At 40.9% G+C, this 23,848-nt stretch overlaps 1 protein-coding gene across 6 annotated transcripts in view; it reads left to right on the top strand.

The window, feature by feature from the left end:
* The window catches only part of LOC136423843 (kinesin-like protein KIF21A), a 48,058-nt gene extending 25,847 nt beyond the window's left edge, over positions 1-22,211 (top strand). Inside the window, exons 3-28 of one of the 6 annotated variants that reach the window (XM_066412196.1) lie at positions 2,180-2,362; positions 2,651-2,698; positions 2,833-2,925; positions 3,266-3,550; positions 3,912-4,006; positions 4,446-4,689; positions 5,129-5,242; positions 5,748-5,890; positions 6,338-6,616; positions 7,401-7,466; positions 8,886-9,091; positions 9,625-9,773; positions 10,093-10,185; positions 10,733-10,917; positions 11,323-12,028; positions 12,334-12,471; positions 12,795-13,027; positions 13,375-13,693; positions 14,076-14,620; positions 14,870-15,032; positions 15,488-15,607; positions 16,431-16,469; positions 17,054-17,224; positions 18,037-18,144; positions 19,344-19,543; positions 20,818-22,211. In XM_066412196.1, coding sequence (XP_066268293.1) covers positions 2,180-2,362; positions 2,651-2,698; positions 2,833-2,925; positions 3,266-3,550; positions 3,912-4,006; positions 4,446-4,689; positions 5,129-5,242; positions 5,748-5,890; positions 6,338-6,616; positions 7,401-7,466; positions 8,886-9,091; positions 9,625-9,773; positions 10,093-10,185; positions 10,733-10,917; positions 11,323-12,028; positions 12,334-12,471; positions 12,795-13,027; positions 13,375-13,693; positions 14,076-14,620; positions 14,870-15,032; positions 15,488-15,607; positions 16,431-16,469; positions 17,054-17,224; positions 18,037-18,144; positions 19,344-19,543; positions 20,818-20,914 — 5,022 coding nt within the window. In that variant the 3' untranslated portion in view covers positions 20,915-22,211. Of the gene's footprint in view, positions 1-2,179; positions 2,363-2,650; positions 2,699-2,832; positions 2,926-3,265; positions 3,551-3,911; positions 4,007-4,445; positions 4,690-5,128; positions 5,243-5,747; positions 5,891-6,337; positions 6,617-7,400; positions 7,467-8,885; positions 9,092-9,624; positions 9,774-10,092; positions 10,186-10,732; positions 10,918-11,322; positions 12,029-12,333; positions 12,472-12,794; positions 13,028-13,374; positions 13,694-14,075; positions 14,621-14,869; positions 15,033-15,487; positions 15,608-16,430; positions 16,470-17,053; positions 17,225-18,036; positions 18,145-19,343; positions 19,544-20,287; positions 20,389-20,817 lie in introns of those variants that run through there. The other 5 variants (XM_066412197.1, XM_066412199.1, XM_066412198.1 and 2 more) reach the window with 5 other exon arrangements.
* The last annotated feature ends 1,637 nt before the right edge of the window (positions 22,212-23,848 follow it).

Here is a 23,848-nt window from a genome sequence, read left to right as displayed (position 1 = left end):
GGATCTGGATAATTTAAAAACTTTCTCAATGAGCTAGAAAACCATCTCTTGAGTTTTGTAACAGTTTAGTTGTCCTTCAGAAGACTGAGTTTAATTGAATTGAGTCAGTGCCAAAAGAAAACTCCCATGCAGAAAATGTAATGGTAGATCATAACAATATACATAGAAAATGTTTCCATATTTTTGCGAGAAGCAATTAGCAATTAGAAATGCAGAGTGCACATGACTAAGTACTGGAAGTTATAATTCATAAGTGCAGTAATAATTCATAAGACTTGGTAATGAAGAAAGAAGACAAGGGAGGACACATAATATGTCTGATGGCTTCCCTCCAAGCTTGAAGTTGAGCACAAAATCCATAATTGGATGTTAGGAAAAGGTCACTCTCCATAATGATTGCAATGTGAAGCGTACATGTAAATGCAGCACTGGCTTGTTTCTACTTTATACTAATTCTCATCCCTATAGTATACATTTCAGAAAATTGCCTAATAGTACTATATACTTGCCACACTTCACATTTATCTTAGAGCTGGCACCTACAAATAATGTTACAGTATAATTGAAATTGCCCATTTCACTTGCTATACTTTTCATAAAACTGGTACCTACAAATTATGTTACATCATAATTGAAACTGCTTATCATAGTATTTATACTTGCCACAATTATCATTTATTTTAGAGCCGGTACCTACAAATTATGTTACAGTATAATTAAAACCACTGATTACACTTAACATATTTTACAGACCCCCATATTATGCAGATTTCACTGTGATGTACTATATGATCTTCTCATGGATGTTGTTATAATGTCCATCTAAATTATAGACAGCTAGTAAGAAGGTCCTGTGGCCCTAGACTGACCCCTATTTTGATTGACAGCAGCAACCCTGTAAGTGATAACTCAATTATCAGAGCAGCCAATGTGCCCAGCAGCCACCCTATGGGTGGGCAAGGCCCAATATAGACTGGACTCCAAATGGCCCTTTCCTGTCACTTATACATTGCAGCCGACCATGGCCTCCTGACCTTCTTCAGACCATGGTTGGAAGCTGGTCGTGAGCAAGGTCATCTGTAGTTGGGAGTTGATGGGCGAGGTTGTTAACTATAGTCTTTAAAAGTCGTGTACACCAGCCAGCTATAAATTTTGAAAGATCAAAGTTGGAAAGTCCTACTCTGATTGGATGTGATGAGAGGAGAGAACTGGAGTAAAGGGGATGGATTTTAGGCTACTCCCAACACATTGTATGTTGCACTGTGACTGTGGACAATATCATGGAAAGAGTGTGACAATTTCATACAGGCAGTTTTTAGTATAGTTACAGTATAAAAGCATAAAGTACCAAAGATTAGGTGGAATGTGACATTTGCAAAAGTTACCAACACATAAGAATGGCATTTTGATTCGTTTTGATACCCCAGATATTATTTGTGCAGTCATAACACTGTGAATATGCATTGTGTTATCACTGTACTTCACACTAAAATCTAAAATCCTTTCCTCATACCGCAAAATTAGGTCCCTGGAAAAACACATTATTTACAGTATACAGTTACCTATTGTCAAATTTGACTGTAATTGGGAGATAGGGAGAGAGTTGATTTGGAGCCCTGATAGGAAATGGATATGGAAACTTTCCCATAGAAACAACACCACCAGCTGTGCCCCATGTCAGCAGGCCAGATCTGGCTACTCAGATAATGGCATTATGATTGATTATGGGCCATCCAAACTTCATTTTATGGGTGACATCCACCTGCACAAATGTAACAGAAGCCAGACAGATATTGATCTCATCGTCAGATCCAGGTACAGGTATATTTTATCTTAGTTTAGGGTTTATATGATTCTCTAACTACAAGTTGCCAAAATTTTTTTTTCTTGTTCTCTTATTTTGTATGGACAGAAAGTATTTCTTTAAGAGAATATTCAAGGTCAAATTAGAGAGAAAACAAACCTTGTTTGTCTTTCCTACTGCAGTTTTGGTATGTTTTGCAAGAGGGCACTTGCCATCTGCAAGTAAAGCGCTTTAATACCAACAAGCTTTGAGCAGTCCTCAAGTTGAAATGACCTGAAGCATATGTCATGTACACATGTAACCTGGACGCAGCATTTTGTATCAATTACATGTAGGTTGTCATATTAATTGTATGCTTGTTGCATGTTGTTTCAGACGGGCGCAGGTAAAACCTACACCATGGGTACGGGGTTTGATGTGAGCATATCTGCGGAGGAGCAAGGTGTGATCCCGCGAGCAGTGGAACACGTGTTCCAGGGAATCGGCGAGCGACGGAAAGCGGCGCTAGAGAGAGGTGATCCTCCGCCAGAGTTCAAGATCAACGCACAGTTCATGGAGGTACTGTAGTGTGGTTTAACCTTCTCCCTGCTGCCTAACTCTGTAACCAATAGGAAATTGGGTGCCAAATGGCTACTGCAGAGTGCTAAAGGTTAAAATGGTTTCAAAATTATAGCATATATTCAAACCTGTACACGTGACCACCTTGCCAATGTGGCCACTTTTTAAAGGTCCCCTAGAATAGAAAGTTAAAAGATTTTTCCCATTGACAGAATCCTGTCTATTGTCACTACCTGACAACTGCAGATTTTCCCCACTCATTTGTTTGATTTTTTTCCTTTTTTCTAGCTCCATAATGAAGACATCAATGACCTGTTTGACCCATCCAAGGAGCATGTAAGTATCACAATCTTTCTTGTCTTGCCAATCCAATTTCATAATTAACAGCAGTGTTGATATCAATGATGTGATTTCTATTCCACATTGTCCTAGTGTTGCAATGGTAATGGTTATCTTTTAATAAATTGCAGGGTAAGAAGTCGCACATTAAGATCCATGAGGATGCGACGGGCGGGATCTACACAGTAGGTGTCACCACCAGGGCAGTCAGCTCAAAGGAAGAGGTGAGATAATCAAGGGTTTATGACCTGGTTTTCCCTCGTATTTGTAGTGCCAGTGACTTCTTACTTATCCTCTTCATTCCAGGAGAGACGTAAGGCCATGACCTCTATGTCCACTGAGTAAGTTAGCAAAGAAAAACGAAGAAGCATTATGATTTAAAAACAAAATCAGCCGTGAGAAAAGCCAAGTCAAGACAGTTAAGATGTTCATCATTGAATTGATGAGAGGACCAAGACAGTTATTAGTTGCTCAGTTGTATAGTTGCGTAGTATACATAGTTGTATTAGAATCTTTTTAGTACTGTTATTTTTCTTGACTGACTTTCTTACCTCACCTCCCCAGATCATTCAATGCCTGAAGATGGGGGCTCTGTCCCGTACCACGGCCAGCACCAACATGAACGCCCAGAGCTCGCGCTCCCACGCCATCTTCACCATCCACATCAAGCAGCAGCGCGTGGTCAGGGGAAATGCGCCCGTCGGAGAGGAAGAAAAGGACGACACCGACAAGGAGACGGACACAGCCGCGCTGAACGACTTCGAGACACTGACGGCTAAGTTCCATTTCGTTGACCTTGCTGGGTCGGAGAGGTTGAAGAGAACTGGCGCAACAGGAGATAGACAAAAGGTTAGTAGTTATCTGAAAATTTTTACATGACGAATTAAGACTCATTTATGAACTGGATTTTAGCATTTTCTTTACACAATTGCAACTCAACAACACCTCCTAGCAGGTCCTTGCAAAACTGCAGCTTCCTTTCAGACACCCACAAGAATTATTTGGTTTACCCTTCTGTCTTGGTGGGGGTTTTCTTGCTGTCTGTCTGTAGCCAAGGTTTTCTTCTACAATGACTCATAACTGCTGATTTCTAATGCATGATCATTGCAGGACACTGGGGGTCATTCACATGTACCAATTCTACCACAAAGATGACAAGTCAAACTTTTTGGTCAGCTCTCCCGTAATTACTCATGATTTCTCACTTCAGGAGGGGATCTCTATAAACTGTGGACTGTTGGCCCTAGGGAATGTCATCTCTGCTCTAGGAGACCCCAAGAAGAAGGGCAGCCATGTGCCTTACAGGTATGGAAGTTAGAAGGTTGTGTCGCCATTTAGTCTTAAAGACATAGGATCCATGAAGTTGGGAAGACAGGTACTGGAGTTAGAATGTGTTGAAATAAGTCGTAGTCTCTGTAAAGTCAGGAAGACAATTGTACATCTTACTAATGAGTTAAAATGATATACATGAATAAAGATACACTTAACTTAGTTTAGTTGTTAAGAAATCGTGCTTCTTTGAACTTCAAATTGAAGTAAATGAAATAGATCTTTTACATGTACATTATGTACATCCAGGAGTGCTGGAATAGACGGCTTCTGACACCTTGATCTATAAAGAATAACCATTCAAATATATAGTCAGTTGAGCGTAGATTTTTTTGTTGATCCTTAGTTGAAAGGTTGAAAAAATCTTAAAGAAAGGTTGACTGAAATCTTGACTCAAACTTCGTCTTCCTCACAGAGACTCCAAGCTGACCAGACTGCTCCAAGACTCCCTAGGTGGGAACAGCCGCACCCTGATGATCGCCTGCGTCAGTCCGTCCGACAGAGACTTCATGGAGACGCTGAACACGCTCAAGTACGCAAACCGCGCTCGCAACATCAAGAACAAGGTCTCCGTGAACCAGGACAAGACGAGTAAGATCATCCAGGAACTTCGAGCCAAGGTCATGGAACTGGAGACAGAACTGTTAGAGTACAGACAGGTGGGTGGTGCATAGGTGCAGTTTGCACAAGAACTGCTAGGAGGCAGTAGTGAGCTTGCCTCCTCAACTTTTGGTTGGGGGGTTATTTTGATATTTTCTGGAATTTTCAGGGAGATCAGACAGACAGGTTGATGGACATGTTCAGTTTGCACAAGAACTGGTAGGTGGCAGGAAAAAGATTGCCTCCTCAACTTGCATTAGAACATAGAACATATAGAAACTTTTGCAGAAGCACACAGACACACACACGTGTACACACACACACACACACTCTCTAAGACACACACAGACAAGGGGCAGAAAATAACACTTCACTCCCATTTTGTGAAGCACAAATGTAATGGATATAGTTTACCTGGATGTCTAATTTTGAATTTGACTACATTTGCATCCACAACCATCTTCACATTCATCAACAATCTTTCTTTTTGTCACCCAGGGTCGTCGGACGATAGGTGAGGACGGAGTTGAGTGTATAAACGACATGTTCCACGAGAACACCATGCTGCAAACTGAGAACAACCAGCTCAGGATGAGGATAAAAGCCATCCAGGTGAGAATACCAACTCACCTCTTATGCACTGTGCAGTGCTTTGAGGATTGAGCATGGCTTAACATCTCATCCTTAGGACTGAGACTCTTCATCAGGGGTGCCAAAGTATTCATACGAATTTTACGGAATTCATACGATCCATTATTAGGAAACATACGATCCTTACTATTGGTTGAGTCACGTGACATGACCGCCAAATTTAATATGGCGGACTGGGGTTAACCAGATCTTTGTACGATATCTTGGCTCTGAAGAGCTTAATAATGGCGTATCCCATCCTTATAAACTCCAAAAATCTCACTAAGGGTTACTAACCACTTGACTACTCATGCTACACCTACATGTATTTGAAGATACATATTTGAAGGATCTATGAATGGTTTGGGAGTATGTTGTTAGCATCAACACTTAGCTGCAGTGCACGGAAATGTTAGCTGTTTTTGGAAATATCTTGGTTGTGAATAAAGATCTTACCCACTATTACATTGCTTGGTTGCCTCTGCAGGAAACGGTGGAGAGTCAGGCTGCGCGGATCAGTCAGCTGATGACAGACCAGGCGCGATGGCAGATCCACCAGGCGGGAGAGGACGGGGAGGATCAGGTCGGATCCATGATCCAGGGCTACATGAAGGAGATCGAGGAACTCAGGTGGGATTCTGGGATCTTGTAGCAAGATCACATTTTTTTGCTTTTCCCAAAGGAGGTCTTATTTTCAGTAACATGTATCTGGAAGGTGTGACAGAATTATCTTTTATCAAAAATATTTTTAAATACTTTTTTTTGACAATTTGGGAAAATTTTGGTATGTTGATTGTTAATGTGTTTTAAGTCAATAGTTTTGCAAAAAAGCTTTTTTATATCATTATGGTATTGTTGTTAGATACATTGAGCTACTACACCCGGCTTGCGTAGGACTGGGTCAGGGGGTAAAAGTGCACCAGTGTTGACATAAACAGCTGGTTCTGGTGAATAGCAATTTCTTGGAAAGGTGAGAAAGGTGAATTTTTGCTACCAGAAAGTATGAAAGGTGATATATGATGCCCTTTTTTGTTTATTTTTCTCTATATCTGTAACATTCTTGTGTTAAATCTCCAGGGGTAAGCTGATAGAAAGTGAGAGCATGGTGACGCATCTTCAGCGCAGGTTGTCCAACCAGGGCCTGGCGCTTTCCACATCCCTCTCGTCACGTAGCCCATCCCACATTGCTTTAACGGGAGGGCTGGATTCCTCCGACTTGACCAACCAGTTTGGAGGGGGCTCTCCAGTGTCTCCCATTGCAGAAGACACGGAGAGTATCATAAGTCTGGCAAAGAAAGACCTACAGAATCTTAAACACAAGAAGAACCGGGTCAGAAAACGGCACAATTCAGAAAGGTATGGTCTTTGATTGTCGTTTTTGCTTGACAGTGTGTGCTTTGAAGGATTTTTGGCCATAAGTATGGCAGTGATGTGTAATTTTATCTTGATCTTAAACTTGTGATGTGTACATTTTTCTGCATCTACCATAACTTTCAGATATTAGAGAATAGGTTTCAAAAGGTACTGCAGTATTATTTTATCGGTGTCAATGCCTCAACGGGGCTCAAAATACTGGATGCATATGCACATCTGTGCACTCTGATTTGGAGCTGAGCTCCTAATTTCTGACTGAGAGCACCCAAATATTTATGTTTAGGCTTGCATACCTAAAGGCACTATTGTACACTAATATACACCATTTTCTTGACAATTAAGTGTGGGAAAAAATAATGAAACCTTTGGTAAACTACTTATTTCAAATTTGAAGTTACCCCCATTGGGTTCATCACAATTTTTCAAAGCTCGAATACAAAGCTTTTGCTTACATTCTACTTTATTCAATTTTGTGCACCCAAACTTTTTTGCTAGGTTCATTACTGCATGTACATGTATTCTCAAAAATTGATTAAGAGCCCTGATTAATGTAAAAAGTGACTGTTTGTTGATGCACCATGATTGTGTTTCCAGGAAGTATAGATGTCAGGGCTGTTTAGACGGTTCAGGTACAGGTACAGGTCTGGTTCTGAAACTAAACTTCTGTAGTGGTGTTACACTACCTGTACCTGATGTACATGTAACATCCCTACTGTCAATGCATAAAAAGTGACTGTTTGTTGATGCACCATGATTGTGTTTTCAGGAAAAATAGACAGAAGTGCTGTACATGTGTAGACAGGGCAGTCATGACTGACAGTTGGATGCAGAGGTAAAACAGGTTGGGCAGGAAGCTGCTAACCAAACCCTGCTGCAAGTTCCAACCCTTGCAACATGAACCCAGCAATTATAGTATTTTCTTTTGTTTTATTCACAATACTGAGCCAATTCCGAAAGTAAGTCTGCTGTTGGGATCACCATGTCATGACCTTTGGCCAAATTGGTTGATCATTAGAAAAATGCAAAATCTCACAAACGCCTGAGAATTGAGTGTATTTTGTAAGGGGCTGTCACACTTTGGGCCGAATCTGTTGATCTCCAGATTTCAAAATCGCCAGAGATTTGAGCATATTTTTTGCCCGAAATTCTACTGTCACATTAGAGGGGCTCTAGTCTATGACCTTTGAACATCAGACAATCCCTGAAATCATGCAGTGATAGAGAGGACATTGCTGCCAAAAATGTTCTTTAGAACTCTTGACCTACATTGTATTTTCCTGCTGTTTAATGTATGCTTAAGGTAGCTATTGAAGACTTCATAGAGGGTTTCTTGCAAGAAGCTGAACAAACTCTAATTTAAGAAAATGGAAGGTAGAAAATTGAGAAAGTCTTCAAAATGCTTAGTGTGAAAAGCAGGATTGTGAAATCTATTGTTAGCTTTGTCCTCCAAGACATGGTGCCTATTTCTTTGTTCATTCAACCTGAAGACAAAGCTAGCAGCCGAGTCAGAACCGAGATTCAACTCCTGATATATGCACTAGCCAGCCAGACAAGAGCAGACTTTGTAAAGTGTTTTATTTTTTCATGCTTCTTGTCCCTTGACTGACCATGATAAAAAAATGACAACCTCCAATCCTTGTCATCTAAGTTTTAACAAAATTGCTAATTGTAATTTTCCCAAGTCTAATACCACTACTAAAATTTTACTTTTCCACCATTGGTATAGGAATGGCATTGTACTTTAAGCTACCAGCACATTTGAACGTTCTAGATTTTCAGTGATTTTTTATCATTTATTGCTACATAATGTATTCCCAATGCATGAAATTACATGGAGAATGAAGAAAAAAGTTTCACTTGAATTTTTGGAAATTTCAAAATTGTGAAGATTTTGTGACATTTGAAATTTGTGACAAGGTATTTTCTGCAACCAAAATCTTCAAGAATAGTTCTTGCTGTGAGAATTCAGGTTAAAAAGTCTGTGTGAAAGAATTATATTCTTTCTGTAAGATTAGCAAGAAAATTAATTTTTGTGGAGTGAGCTTGTGTATATGTCGAGGGTGGTACATAGAAGTTATGATTGAAGTATAGGAAAAATGGAAAATTAGAGACATACGCACTCACTGTCCAGTTTTTGTTGTTCCACATCTCACTAGGGTTAGATGTGCTTGCACATAGATACTGCGGCTTAATAAATAAGGAAACATGAATAAGCAAGTTTTTAAAACTTAAAAAAAAATTTGTTCGGCAGTTCTGACAAGGAGAACAGGAGTGATGGAGAAGAGGATCAGGAAGAGGAGGGGGAGAAGAACGGAATGGGAGAAGAATCGGAGGAGGAGGAAGATGATGATGAAGATGAGAACCAGGAGGAGAAGGAGGAGGGAGAAGAGGAGGAGGAGAGCAGTGAGAGCTCATCTGATGAGGAGGAGGATGATAATCTGGAGGAGGATCTGGCAGGTAGGGGGCCTTAGATCAATTACAGATTATTTTGGTTAATGTAAATGCGGTGTCGAATGATTGAGTTGTTAGGCTAGTGGACACGAGATCCGATCATCGAGGGGTCACGTGTTCGATTCCTGGCATTCCTGGATAGACATTGTGTCCTTGGGAAAAACACTTCACAAAACTTTCCTCACTTACCCAGGTAATGAACATGGAATAAAAAGACTCTTTGTACACAGCCAAGTGTTTCATTCAACAGCGACACCTTAGCTGCAGTACATAGTGAACCAGTCAGAATTGCCCTGAGGAAGGTAACAGACGGTCACCGAAATGTCAGTGTCAATAAAACACAGTGACTTACCAAGCTGATGAAACTATTTACGGAGCTAGTGAACATAATTAGTTCTGACGAAAGATAGCGGATGCTGTCTGAAACGTCTGACTGTTTCGAAATTTTATCCAGTTGCTTGAGTAACTATTTTTGGCGTATCTTACTACCTGGATGTCTAACCTTCATCAATGTATAATTAGTTCTGTTATTCCTCCAGACATCTCGTGTGAGATCGCCATCAAACAGAAGCTGATTGATGAGTTGGAGGTGAGCCAGAAGAAGATGCAGGTCCTGAAGTTTCAGTACGAGGAGAAACTCATGACCCTTCATCAGAAAATACAGGCCACACAGCAGGAAAGGGACAAGGTATACCAGCTTTTGCTCGTTTAGATGGTTGGTTATTTGGTTGGTTACTGTCAAAGATCAGTAGAAGAAAATCTGTCTTTTGACGTCTTTGTTAACTGGTATAACGGTATTTGGTCTAACATACACCATCTTTTCACTTTTTCATCCATCTCAAGGTAATGACATTTAGGTGATGACACTGAAACTTGCTATGGCAGATACTGTGATTGTTTCTTATTCTATCCTTGCCTTGCATTAAGGAACTGATCAGCACACCACAATTACATGAAGTACTCAGTTTTGCCACATACTCACCTGTGTTCCTCTGTTCCTATGTTAGGTGCTGGCCAACATGGAGTCCGTGGACCACATCGCCGAGGAAAAGGCCAAGAAAGTCAAGTCTGAATACGAAAGGAAACTAAAGCACATGCAGGTAAGGGGGTGTTTCATTTTGATCATTACAAAAACCCACCCTTCTTATCTTATTGAAGACAGAGACTTTATGCTTATAGTCTAAGAGACTATATTGTGTCAATAGTATTGAGAAAGCACTAAAGATAAATGTTTGATTCTCTATGCATGCTGACTGTTTGTTCCAATGTCTAGGCATCCTTTAATGTATTTTCCTCGTACTTGAATTTGCTTTAAGTTAAAGTTAAAGTTTTTGGATCAAGGAAGGTAGACTATGTTGGAACACAGACAGACACAGACAAATTGAAATGATATGAACTGCAAAGATGTACATGGCATACATTATATGATACTTCATGACTCTGGTAATATTTCATTTTGCATGAAAATGCTTGAACTTGTAATTAGTGAAGTTAAAATCCAATTTGGAATTTCCCACCTTTTCTTGTATATATATATATATATAGGGATGATACCCATCTCCATTTCCATATGCCTTCATTCCACAGTTCTGAAGATGCTTGAAATGCACAGTGACCAATGCATTGTTTTTCTGTATGTTTCCACAGGACGAAGTGAAGAAGCTCCAGGCTGCTAAGCGTGAGCACGCGCGCCTCATGCGGAACAACGCGCAGTACGAGAAGCAGCTGAAGACTCTGCGGCACGACCTGGACGAGATGAAGAAGACTAAAGTTCGCCTCATGAAACAGATGAGAGACGAACAAGCAAAAAGCAGAGAGTCGGAGAACAAGAGGTGACCATTGATTGTGGTGGCACGGTAGCCTTGTGGTTAAGGTTGTTGAACCATAGATGTACTGAGTTTGAATTCCTGGCAGGTTTCGATGATCTGCTCTTGTAAAAGTCACTTAACAGTAATTTCTTCACTTTACTAAGGTGTAGAAATGGTTACCTGACTTCACTTTGGGAGGTAAAATGCGTAGCCCGTGTTTACAAAATCTCTCACTGGTCGGCATTAATTGGCCCCCTCAGGGGACGGTCAACTGTTGGGTCGGCCGCTAGGAGCGCAGTTGAACGGGAAGGATGGGTTCCGCCTTCCAATACCGTGTCCAAAACCCACTGCCCCTACGGCCTCAAAAATGGGTATGAGGCTACCTTTACCCTTTCTTGACTCATTGTGCTTTTTTTTTCAAATTTCCAGATCCCGCGAACTTGCCCAGCTGAAGAAGGAACAGCGGCGCCGCGACAACGTCATTCAGCAGCTGGAGCGCGAGAAGAAGCAACGCGAACTTGTCCTGAAACGGAAACAAGAGGAAGTCAACTCCCTTCGCAAACAGGCTCGACCAGTATCCGGCAAAGTCGGTGATTACAGAAAGAAAATGACAACCAATCCACCATCCACAAACGGGCACGCGGAAGAGAAACCCGAACTTGCGCCTAAACCACGCCCCAGAACTGCTCCCTCTGCACGAACTGCTGCTAGCTCGTCGAAAAGTAGCCAATCGAAACCCTCCTCGAGTGCAATCGAAAAGCCCGGTGCAATACGCGGTAGTCACATTCCAGCCCCGACGTCCACCCCGCGTCGTGTCAAACACCAGCGACGGCAGTCATCTGAGAAAATGGCGAAAATGAAGTGGCAATCCTTAGAAAAGCGTGTCGGGGAAGTCATCGCAAGGCGACAGACCATAAACCACATGGAGAGAGACATGGAACGGTGGCTGCAGGAGAGAGAGAAGCTGGGAAAACGGATCGAACGGATAAAACAGAAGAGAAACAAGGCGGTGGAGGAGAGTAGAGATCCGAAAGTCTTGCAGGAGTTGCAGGACCAGATTACTGTGCTAACCGACAACATCGATAATGTGAACGATAACATCATGGAAAGCCAGAACAGCATCATGCAGATGTCTGTAAGTGGTCCTGAATTTGTGGTTTGTTTCTTGTCTATTTGTTTACTTGTTTGACTTAAAAGTATCTAGTATCTATGATGTCGTAATTTCTAACAGTTTAAGAAAAAGAGGTTTCCACAGTCCAAAAGTCAACTTTTGGGCTCACTAAGGAGAAGAAATGTTTCATTTCAAAGTCATGAAAACAGATGGAAACTCTTATTAAGCAGCCGTGATTTGAACGCCGAACCTCTTGGTCCTTACCACTGGACTATGTTGCACTGTAATTGTTTGAGGTTGACTGACTGTGTGATGTGTGTGTTTTGCAGGAGGAGGGAGATCCTGTGGACATCACGGCTGTCATCAACTCCTGCTCCATAGAGGAGGCACGCTATCTGCTGGAACACTTCCTCAATATGGTCATCACTAAAGGCATGTATGCTGCACAGAAGGAGACGGAGTGTAAGGTGAGGCCTGGCTTCCTCTTTCTGTGTCCAAAGCACCAAGTCACTCAATTCATCTCAAAGTCTACTCCTAAGTAAGGCCGTGTCCAGCAAACTTCAGCCTTCTTGTCCTAAATGTCTAAATTTGATCAAATAGTTTCACCATCACTGTTCAGCCATTTCCTGTGAAGTGGAGATAAAGGTCTCATAGTGTTTCATAGTGTTATCAAGGCAGTCCCCATTATAAGCCAGTGTCTTTTTATCACTGTTTATAATAAGTATTGTGTGGTCGGCAAACAGTTACATTTCTCCAGTATCTAATTCAAACTTGATGAAATCCACCTCAGGAGCGAGAAGCGAAGGTGCACACCCTGGAGCACAGCTACAACATGACCCAGGACCTGCTGCAGCACCTCATCCAGGGGCAGGCCGAGTATGATCCAGAACTCGAAGAAGTCCTTGGAAACTCCATGGCCGCCGTCGTCCCTAGCAACAGCAGCAGTGCGGCATCCACGCGATCCGCCTCTCCCGTTGACGAGGCCGAGGATAAAGTAACCGACCTTGCAGAGATCGGATCCAGGTAAGCAGTGTTTTAAGAATGAACAGGGTTCGAATTCTTTTTCCGCCAGGCTACCTACATGTAGTGGGCAACCTCAGCCAAAAGTTAGGTTGCCCATGAACACTTCAGGTTGCTGCAGGTCCAAGCTCCAAATCTCGAGCTCTGCGAGTGAATTCTTTTAGATTTTCAATTGTGTAATGTTGCTTTATAGGAAAGATGAGGTAAAAGATTATTCGTGATTATTCGTGGTTAGAAAATGCACACACGGAGAAGGATGCCCAGACTCCGGCCAAACAAAGTATGCTCATATTAGACATAGAATACGTAAGTTGTTTTACAGTATACAAATTCATTTCTTCCTTTCCCAGGCTTGCTGCAATGGAAGCTCAACAGAAAAAGGAGAAAGCCAGAAGAAGAACGGCCACCCCGAGTGACCTCCTCTTCGCAGACAGTAGTGACTCTAGCTCTGACATTGCCTCCTGTGACATCGTCAAACCCTCCCCCACAACTCTTATCCCATTGGCCGAGCAAAAGGACGAATCCTCCAGTCAGGAAAATGTGGACGTAGTTGATGCTGCTAAGCTGATGCCACCGCCCCCGGCGCCTCCGTCAAAGCCGCCAGTTTCCTCCCAATCCACCGGAGGGCTTCGACGAAGTAAATCTGGCTCGAGTTTACCATCGACACAGGTCAGGTTCTTCACATTTAACCTTCTCCCTGCTGCCTAACTCTGGCTATTGGGTGCCAAACGGCCACTTTAGAGTACCTAAAGGTTAAATTTGATAAAATATAATCATATCCAGTTGCTTGAGGAACTGTTATTTGGCGTATCGTATTACCTGGATGTCTAACCTTGATCGACATATTTTTTTTGGTTGTACTTGCCTAAGATTTTGTAGTTAGAATTTGGGTTCATCACTATTTCTGAAAGCTCCAAAACTGTCATAAATACATGTACAACAGAAGTCATAGATGGCCGTACATACTATTTTTCTCATAATGTTCCATTGACACCACTTGTGACAAACATTAGATTATGGATTCAGGTGAAAAAAATTTGTTCTGACACAGGTCAACTCGGCGTCGGACAAAAGGTCGACGACCCCCAGCATGCGGCGGAAAACATACACAAAGCCGCCTGCTCCAATCAGCATGTCTCGTACGAACTCTACGTCAGACACGGGATCGGACATGACGATCACACCGCCCGGGTCCCCAACGTCCCAACGGCCGCCAGGTCAGAACGTGTTCGCAAGACTGAGTGCGCCGAGTAACAGTCCGCACAAATTAGATAAAGGATCCATTAATCCGTACAACAGTCGTTCATCGTCGCGTTCGTCCCCGCTCACGTGCATGCATCTCGCAGAAGGACACACGAAAGCCGTGCTCTCAGTCGACGCAACGGACGACTTGCTGTTCAGCGCCTCGAAGGACAGAACAGTTAAAGTTTGGAACCTCGTGACAGGTCAGGAGATCATGACGCTGCCGGGACATCCGAACAACGTTGTCGGGGTTCGCTACTGTTCGTACACGGGACTGGTGTTTAGCGTGTCCACGTACTTCGTGAAGGTCTGGGACATAAGATCGAGTTCGGCAAAATGCGTGAAAACTCTCACGTGAGTACTACAACCTAGTAGTATGTAATCATTAGGTAATAATTAAAAGGATTTTTATCAGTTTCTAGTTTGATAAGAATTCATCACCCTCACAATTCCAAAATTTTAGTAGAATCTTATGTTTTTGCCTGATTTTGTTTCAAGCAGTGCAGTGTGTGTGAAAATTTGCTTAAATGCTGAAAAAGACATTCAGAGCTGCAGTTTAAAATGGATTTGTTTTTAACAGCTGCAAGTTTTTGTTATTAACAGTTCTGCAGGCCAGGTGGTGACCAGCGCGGCTAGCAGCACGACGACCCGGACCCTTTCCATGCCAGCAGGCGAAACGCAGATCAACGATATCCGGCTGAACCGCTCCGGGTCCCGTCTCTACGCTGCGGCGGGCAACACGATCCGCGTCTGGGACCTGAACAAAGTAAATACGAACAGATAGCTGATAGATCCAAACTGATAGATTGAAGCTGGTGTGTTACACCGATGGGCGGTTATACTGGCTATATAGAACTGATACAGATACAAAACCTCTCCGATCCCATACCTAGTACACCTGTTGAATACATGTATGTGATAAGTCTGCTAAACTAAGCATTGTCCCTGACGCCATGTATATACTGTATTGATAGAACATCTTGTTTTTATGTACCCATATACGCACTTATCCAAATTTTCTTAAAGGACAACATTATGTCCATGGTTTACTTAACTGTGAACATACAATGTACTTTGTGATAAAATGCCTTTCAGTGTTTTATTAACGATATAATAGTGATTTTGTATTGGTGTAACTAGATTTTAAGGAGCCAACTTATGTAAATACCAACAAAACTCAGGTGAACAAGTTGTGTAATTAAGGTACAATTCCAATCCTAGTTCCAGACGGTGGGGAAGCTGACGGGAGGCCACTCCGCAGCCGTGATGGTCATGGCTACGGAGGATCAGGAACACGACACGCCCATCGTCGTCTCAGGGTCAAAGGATCATTACATCAAGGTGACGTCTTGAAGAATAAAAAAAATAAAGTGTTGACTTAGAAATTCAATATGAAATTGGTCTGATGTAGGTTTGAGTTGAAATAAGATATTATGAGGAAAGTTAAAAGGATGATAGCAGGAGAGACAATTCAACATGTAACGGTTACCTTATTTTAGAAAGTTGTCTCAGGGCCAAAGAATCATAACATCAAGGTGACACATTGTGAAACACTTTAATCAAAAGGAAAATAATAGGATATGAAATTAGTATTGTAACAGTGACCGTCAGTGTGGTTCAAGCGGCACTAACTGACCGGTCTAATTGGTCCGGAATTAGTCTAGTGGTAAGTACGTTGGGTTTGTGCACTGGCAGGCCTGGGTTCCATCTCAGGGAGCCAGGAGACTGTAACTACTCGCCTTGTGCGTTTCTGTGTGATGTGGGTTTGAGTTGAATTAAAATATTCAAAGGAAAGAAAACCTTTGCAAACCACTGCACGTAAAAAAAGCAAGGGTTACCCACTGTGCTTTGTTATCAAAGTGAACCGTAGCAAACCTTACTTGCACTATCAGATATCGAAAAAACATGTCACTCTGTTCAAGGCATACTATACTCTTTGAGTTTAACAGAAGAAAACTGTGTCAATTCCTCTTCAAAAGAGTTGACCAAAGACGGTAAAAGATTGTGTTTGGAAAGAATTTGTTGTTTGTACAGATGATAGTTCTCCTGAATTACAGACATGCAGTTGTTGCATATTCGTTTAATTGCTGAATGATCTGTCTTACTCTTTGCTTGTTTTTATTTGTCTTACTCTCCCTACTACTACTGTTCTGCTGTCTCGCAGCAATTCCATCCAATTGAGTTCCCTCGAAGCTTTATGGAAGTAAGTTTTCTTTCTATGCTACGAGACATCTTTGGGTGAATAAAGCTTTGGCATGTTTAAACAGCACAGCTCTCGTTTCTGGAACATCCCTCTTCAAGAGTGGTACAGTCCTCATTTCTAACAAACCTTCATGGTATTGGACTGTTTCACTCAAGAAAGGGGTGTCAAAGAAATTGGAAGCTGAAAAGATGAAAAGCTTACTTAATACTCTGCTTTTTGGCTGTCTTTTATTTTTCGTTTTGATTAATTTCAATTGCTTACCGTGTCTTTGTACAGTTTGTATGTGGGTGTCTTTTATTTTACTTGAGGTAAGTTTTTATGTAATAAAAAATGAACAGCATATTCCATAGCCGTGTCATCAAAATTTGTTTCTTCTGACTCATGTCTTTAAAAAAATTCCAATCTGCTTGTTCAGAAAGATTCTAAGTCAAGAAATACACAGAGGTGATAGGCTGTAATAAACCAAACTCAATACAAAAATAGTAGTCAGGAAACTTATTATAAGATCTGATTTATGAAATAAAGGTTCCAAACTTTTTGTGTTAAGGGTAGTATTTTATTAACTGTCTCCTTCTCGTTTGCAGGTGTTTGAGGTTCCTGAGAACCTCACGGGAAGCGTCAGCGCCAAGTACAACTTGGAGCCGCCGCACTACGACGGGATCCAGTCCCTCGCCATCAGGGGAGACTTCCTGTTCAGCGGCTCGCGGGACACGTGCATCAAGAAGTGGGACCTCGCCAACCAGCAGCTCAGACAGGTAACAAAACAAGACGTTATATTATGATTGTCATGTAATATGCAGTGGGATATAAATAGAATAGCCAGGGGCCTTCAGCTTTGACATACAATTACCCACGATGCTTCAAATTATGCATGTGCACTTCAAACTGTGAACATTGCAAAAAATTTAGCTGTCTTCCAAAAGAAAATATTTTCTTGAGATTGTGTTATAGAGTTTATACTCTGTTATAGCCTTGCAGAAAATCTTATAATAACGACAAAAAGAATGAAAAGGGTACAGTTATAATTACTGTATATTTAAGTGTGGAAGAGAGAGAGGACTTCTTCAAGTTGATTCTTGTAACATTTCAGCAATAACTGCACATACGTGTACTTCAGGATAAACGTATTACATCCAGCTGTCCAGCACATCTAGTAGATATTAACATTCACGCTGTAATGTCTTGCTTTTCACTGTCTCAACTTACAGTTTTTCATCTCCTTTTAAATCAGAAATATGAAATTAATAAGACAATAATGCAAGATGTTGAAAAAGACATTTGAAGATTTTTTGTGCCCATTTTGCCTGGAAACAAGTTGAAAAACAGATATTTATAATTTTTCTAATGGCGCTTTTTTTTCCGGAAAGCCTAGTTTTTGGCAATTTGAAAATAAACACCATTGCAAACGTAAAACAGCTGCGGAGCCAAAGACTTGAACCTAATAGTTAAAGAAAGTTTAAGGAATTATAATATCTTCAGCAATGTTTTTTTCCTTTTTTCCGAAATAATTTTTAAGCAAGGAAAAAAAAGTGAACAGGCCTGCCTAATGTTGTGTGTGTTGTCGCAGTGGGGCAGTGTGTGCGTTAAGGACTGGTCAGGTGACCTGACCAAACTGCCAACGCAGGTCGCAGGCCGCACCGCCAGCCCGGAGAAACCCCGTGGGACGCTGGCCGATGTAGGACATTGCTTCAACACGATTTAGATTTTTCCCAAATCGGTGTATCATTCAGGGGCTTTTTCCTTGTCTGTCATACCCGGTAGCATGCTTTTTTAATTCCCTAATACCCCCTTCTTCATTACTTTGTTAGAAAGTACCAAAGGCATGTTTTAATTCAATACTAGTTAGCTTCAACTCGATAGTGTCAGATTTTTCTGGAATCGGTGTATCATTAAGGGTCTATTTCCTTCTACTGAGTCATAGCATGCTTTTTTCAATCTCCCCCTCCTCCTATGAAACTAAGATTTACATGTACATGTATCTAATAGTATGGTTGAATTCAATAGTAAGCTCAACTTGACTTTTAGTTGTCTCTTGAATCGGTAACAGCTTCCTGAGGCTATTTTCCTCTACTTATTGTACAGCTAAGGTTGCTTTTCCCCCAACCCTCCCCCCTCAACCAAAGTTGGTGTCCCGCCCTTTTTATAACATTTAGCTCTAACTTGACATAGGTATACTATTTCCTACTTACTCCCTGATGTGTTGTGTTTTTCACTTCCCCTAAGTTCACAGTTAAAACTGCTGCATATCATTATTAACTTATTTCTACTTCTCTCCATAGTCTGGTGAAGTCCTCCCTAAAACTGTTTCTTTTCCACTTTCAATCGTCTCCTAACACTCGGCTAGATAAGCTTTAATCTGCATATCAACCACAAGCATCTACTAACTTGTTTCTGCTTCTCTCTGGAATCAGCCGTGGGCATCTCCAAAACCTTTTCTTTCCCACATTCGATCAGAGAAATGAAAGGATCAGAGGACTTATCGAAATACATGTAGCATATAAAATATTTTATTAAATAATAGTACAATGCTAAACTTTCTTCCAACACTAAAGTATACAGTACACGGATCAGATTTTCAGTGACTACTGCCGCCTTCTTCAGGAATAATAATGACCAATTGCTGATGTCCCGTATCCGCAAAGGCAAGTCTCAATAAGGACACATGTCTGTAACTCTAGCGAGTTAACGTTCGGAATTGATTGGTCATTATTGATCCTGAAGAAGAAGTCATTGAAAATTTGATCTGGTACATGTATATCTTAGTGTTGGAAGAAAGTTTAGCATTGCACTATGAATACTAACAACACAGATGAGCTTTCATGATATAACATCTTTTATTTGAATTATAAACACAAATCTCTTCTCTGTCCACAGTCGATCAGCAATGCCCACAAGGACTGGGTGTGTGCGCTGGACTTTGTTCCGGGACGACAGATGTTGCTAAGCGGTTGCCGGGCGGGGCAGCTGAAGGTGTGGCAGATGGAGGACTGCTCGCTCGTGGGGGAGGTCAAGGGTCACGACAGCCCCATCAACGCAATCTGTTCCAACTCATCACATATATTTACAGCTTCAAGGTAAGGAGAGCAGTTTTATTTTGTTTTATTTTTTGGATTGCATAAATGGGAAAATTGTGTTTGCAAAGACTAAGATCATACAATGTACATTGTACTTACTTACTTATAGGAAGAGTGCCCCTTTGAAGTAGCCCCCTTAGTAGGCTCTACGAGTCAGGCTTTTTTCAGGCTTGAAATATTTTTCTCTGTTCAGTCACAAGAAACCAATATGCCACAATAGAACTGATATGCCATTAAAAAAAGCATACTATGCACCCACAAAAAGCCTGATTGATGGAGCCTGCTAAGGGAGAATGATCACTGTTTTGTTTCAGTAAATTCTGGTGTAGTGTTTGTTTTATGTCTTTTTCCAATGTCTGGTAGTACTAAAAATTGTGCACCAATGCATGCAAATATTTACTCTTCTCTCCTCCCTTTCAACTTCTTTTAACTCTCCAATAACATCTCTGTCCCCCTTTATATATCTCAAAATTGTCTTCCATGTTTCCTCTTACAATCTTACTTGAACCAGTACCAAATTCCAGAATTTTGAAGCTCTCGTAAAAAAATGCATCAAAGCATGGCAAAAAGTGGCAAGTCAAGTAAGCAAGAAATCAACTTGTTGACTGTGGCCTTGTGAGAAGCAACAATAGTCGTAGCAAGTCTTCTTGATTCTACTAACATTCTAGCTACAATGTACTACACCCTCCATCACTTTCCCTACTAACCTCTGACCTCTAACCTCTGCCCTCCCCATGCTGCCAGCTGTCTGTGGGGAAACCTGAAGGTTTGGCGCATGTGTCCGCGACTCAGCACGATTTGGTAGAAGTGAACAGTGTAGCCGGTGTGTTACGCCGAAGGGGGGTTATACCGGCTGTATAGATACAGATACAGATTATATAGACACAGTGTACGGACTGAGCAAGCCTACAGGACTATAAGATCTCAGTTTCATTCAACAGCCAACTTACTAGTCAGAAGATGAAAATTCTTGGGTTTCATTTTTGGAATTTTGTATCTTGATTTTCTGTAAAACAATATTCCTATAGTTCAAAACCCACATTTAGTTTGCACGAAATAGGATTGTTTGCAAGGGTCTAACTTTCATTTGTACCTTCCCCATGCTTGACTGTCTAATACATACTAATCTTCCTCAATAATCTTTTTTTCTGTCACTTCTTGACAAAGAACTTCTTTTTATTTCCGTGTCTTGGTATCATGGATGTACAAGTATGGTGGTTGCTGCTCCACCATTTCATTTCTGTTGCATTCCTTTCTTCCTTATTTCGCCGCAGTGACCGTAACGTTCGCATATGGCGGCCGCAAACCACGCTGGATGGGCAAAACTCCGACAACACAGACACCAATGACGAGGGGCACGCCAGCATCTAAGTCATCATGGCAACATGTCAATCATTACCATGGCAACGCATGATATAGCCATGGGAACCAGGTGGCCATGGTGTGAGGGTGTCATGACAATGTGTCAGTTGTTACCATCGCTACCAGGTTGTGATGGCAGCATGTCAGACATCGCCATAGCAACCAGGATGTCATGGCAATGTCTCATGCTTCACCAAGGTAACCAGGTTGCCATGGCAACAACATATGCATCACCATGGTAACCAGGTTGCCATGGCCACACAATAGCTAGGTCCTCTTGAAGTGTTTGAAAATGGCACAACTGTGGAAACCCATACCATTATTCATGTATGCTTAAATCCATTTAGCTGACTTAAAGAGAGTTGTACAATAATTTGGGCTTCATAGAGAATGACTTTAAGTGTGTTTCTAAGAAACAGAAGTGCCCATACTGACTGCTTAGCAGTCATGATTTCTTGATATGCCATTTTCTTTTTCCTTCAAGCCTTTCATGCTATTCTGAGTACTATTTCACTGTTTGTTCAGTTCAACATAGTAGCCAACATGATCCCATTATATACATGTCCGCTGCTTTGGAGATCTTTGTGTAGTCACTGAATGATGTTTATAGACAGGTCCCTTTTTGCCATGTTTTACATTATCAAATTCATTCATTCATTCATTCATTCATTCATTCATTCATTCATTCATTGTTATCCTTCTCTCAATTAATGCTCTTTGATCCAAGAATATATCTTACACTGGAGCTGTACTATGATTTTTCTTTTGTTTGCATGGTGGTCACACTTACGAATGTCTCAAGTTTTTCCGTGAGTCAGGGATAGGTCACAAGAATGTACATGATGATTAATGTATACAAATCCTTAATTATGACTTTTCATACATGCAAAGGTTAGTAGCTGTTGTGAAAGAGATAACTTAAAAGAAGATAGAATAAATGTACCATCCTCTGTGTATCACAAGTATATCACTCTTCATGATCCTAAGCATGACAGCACTACCATGAGTCTTAAACATTGCAGCACTGTCATGCCATGTGTGTAGCTGAATTATGAGGAAGTATTGCACAACAGCTCGTCATTATACATGTTGCTGTTATCGTGAGACACTCTAGTCTGGCACTATCTGTATATATTTGCTAATTATCGTAATGCTCAGTTTGAATTGTCTTGCTCTGTGCTCATTGCAAGTAATGTGCCTACAAGAAGCTAGAGGTCTATTCTTAAACATGAGGTGTTTCATAAAGATATGAAACAGTCTCATGGGGTCAATTTGTAATCTGACTTCTTTTGTTTTACATAACAGATGTGTTTGCCATGTGCTCAAAATGTTTTCTGCCTTGGAAATTGTTGGAATAGACCTCTGTATGTGTATGTGTTGGTGTGATACAAGACTGAACATAGCAGCTAATTCGTAGAACTCACCATCTGATCTGTGATGTTAGAAGAAACATGGCTGATAATTAGTATGCAGGATATCAGTTGATGTTGTATTTTGTGTAATATGAGCAGGCTTGTGCAATTAGAAAATATTCTGACAGAAAAAACTGTAACATCACTAGGTAATAGAAAACTTCTGAGATGATTTAAGATTCATCTGTCATTTAGCATTTAACATACATACCAACACAATATTAATTCAGTAGATATCAAGAACTAGTCTGTAAGTATTCTTCATTCTACCCATAATACATTGTACATTACTTTCCAAACAATACAAGATGGCTACCCTCCATAGAACATGACCTTCACAATTTTGCTTCACAAATAGTCTCCTGTGTAGATATACAAGTGTTCTTGATGTCATGTATATGTTTCTTAACAGCTCTAGATATATTTGTTGAAAACAAGAGTTCACCTATAAGGCTTTGTTCTTTTCTGTCCCTTTTTTCCTTGCTGTGCAGCATTATTAAATCATTGCGTTGTTCTGAAACTGTGAGAAAATGTTATGTACAAAGATATTGTCAGATGAAAAGTCTTATTGTTTATTTATGAAAATAATACCGACAATGTGGTTGAAAAATCTTATGTCTAAGGGGGAAGATATAGTTTTTGTGGTGTCTAACATTACAGAGTGCCCAATATGCTCTTGCTACAGGTAAGCAGTGTGTATGACTTTGAATGTATACCTCCATACCATGATTGCAATTTCGTAGCACTTATCCTACCTATTTGTGAGTTATCAGCAATTAGTGGACAAAAAGTGCATTATTTTACCAACTAACTGACATAAGAAATGGCTAGTTGTGTATTGCATATCAAGTGATCATATCCCCAATATGTGCCAGAAATGTAACAAATATAGAAAGAGGCCATATCCACATATGTGATCACATGTTAGACATTAAGTTAAACCCTGTTCTTCTGTATATTGTTGTGATCAGTATGTATTGCGTTCCTGTTGCAAGATTAAAATGCATTGAAAACTTTGCTGTGTATGTTGTGTGATTTCTTTAATAGCACAGCGCATTTCTTCCTGAACCTCCTGTCAAAACAAACAAAGCAAAAGTATGAATCACTAGTACATGTATTATGTATTTGATTCCAATTTTTGTATCAACAGATTCAACTTCTCATTCAAAATGCTGCAAGGCGTGTGGATTACTTTTCGGTGCTGTCAAAACTTGCAGCATAACATTATGGCACATCAGCATATTGCCATAATTTTCCCCTTCTCTGTTGGGTTAAGGCAGCCCAGGCTCAAAAATTCGTGTTCGCGTTCGGCCGCGTGCCTGGCCAGCGGCGCGGCCGAACTCGAACACGGTTCGAAATGTTCCACTACGGAGCATTTCGGGGAGCGCAAAGTCTATTACACAACACAACCATATATATCATCTCAGGCGTACGTATAAGTACAAAATTGTTTTATAGGCCAGGATTTGGATTGTATTACATTTTAAATGTTCCAATCAAATGATTTGGAAGTTGTCTCCTCCACAAATGT

Source organism: Branchiostoma lanceolatum, chromosome 18, assembly GCF_035083965.1.
Source record: "Branchiostoma lanceolatum isolate klBraLanc5 chromosome 18, klBraLanc5.hap2, whole genome shotgun sequence".
NCBI classification, from domain to species: domain Eukaryota; kingdom Metazoa; phylum Chordata; class Leptocardii; order Amphioxiformes; family Branchiostomatidae; genus Branchiostoma; species Branchiostoma lanceolatum.
Note: the sequence above shows the minus strand (reverse complement) of the source record. Positions and strands in the feature narration are given on the sequence as shown.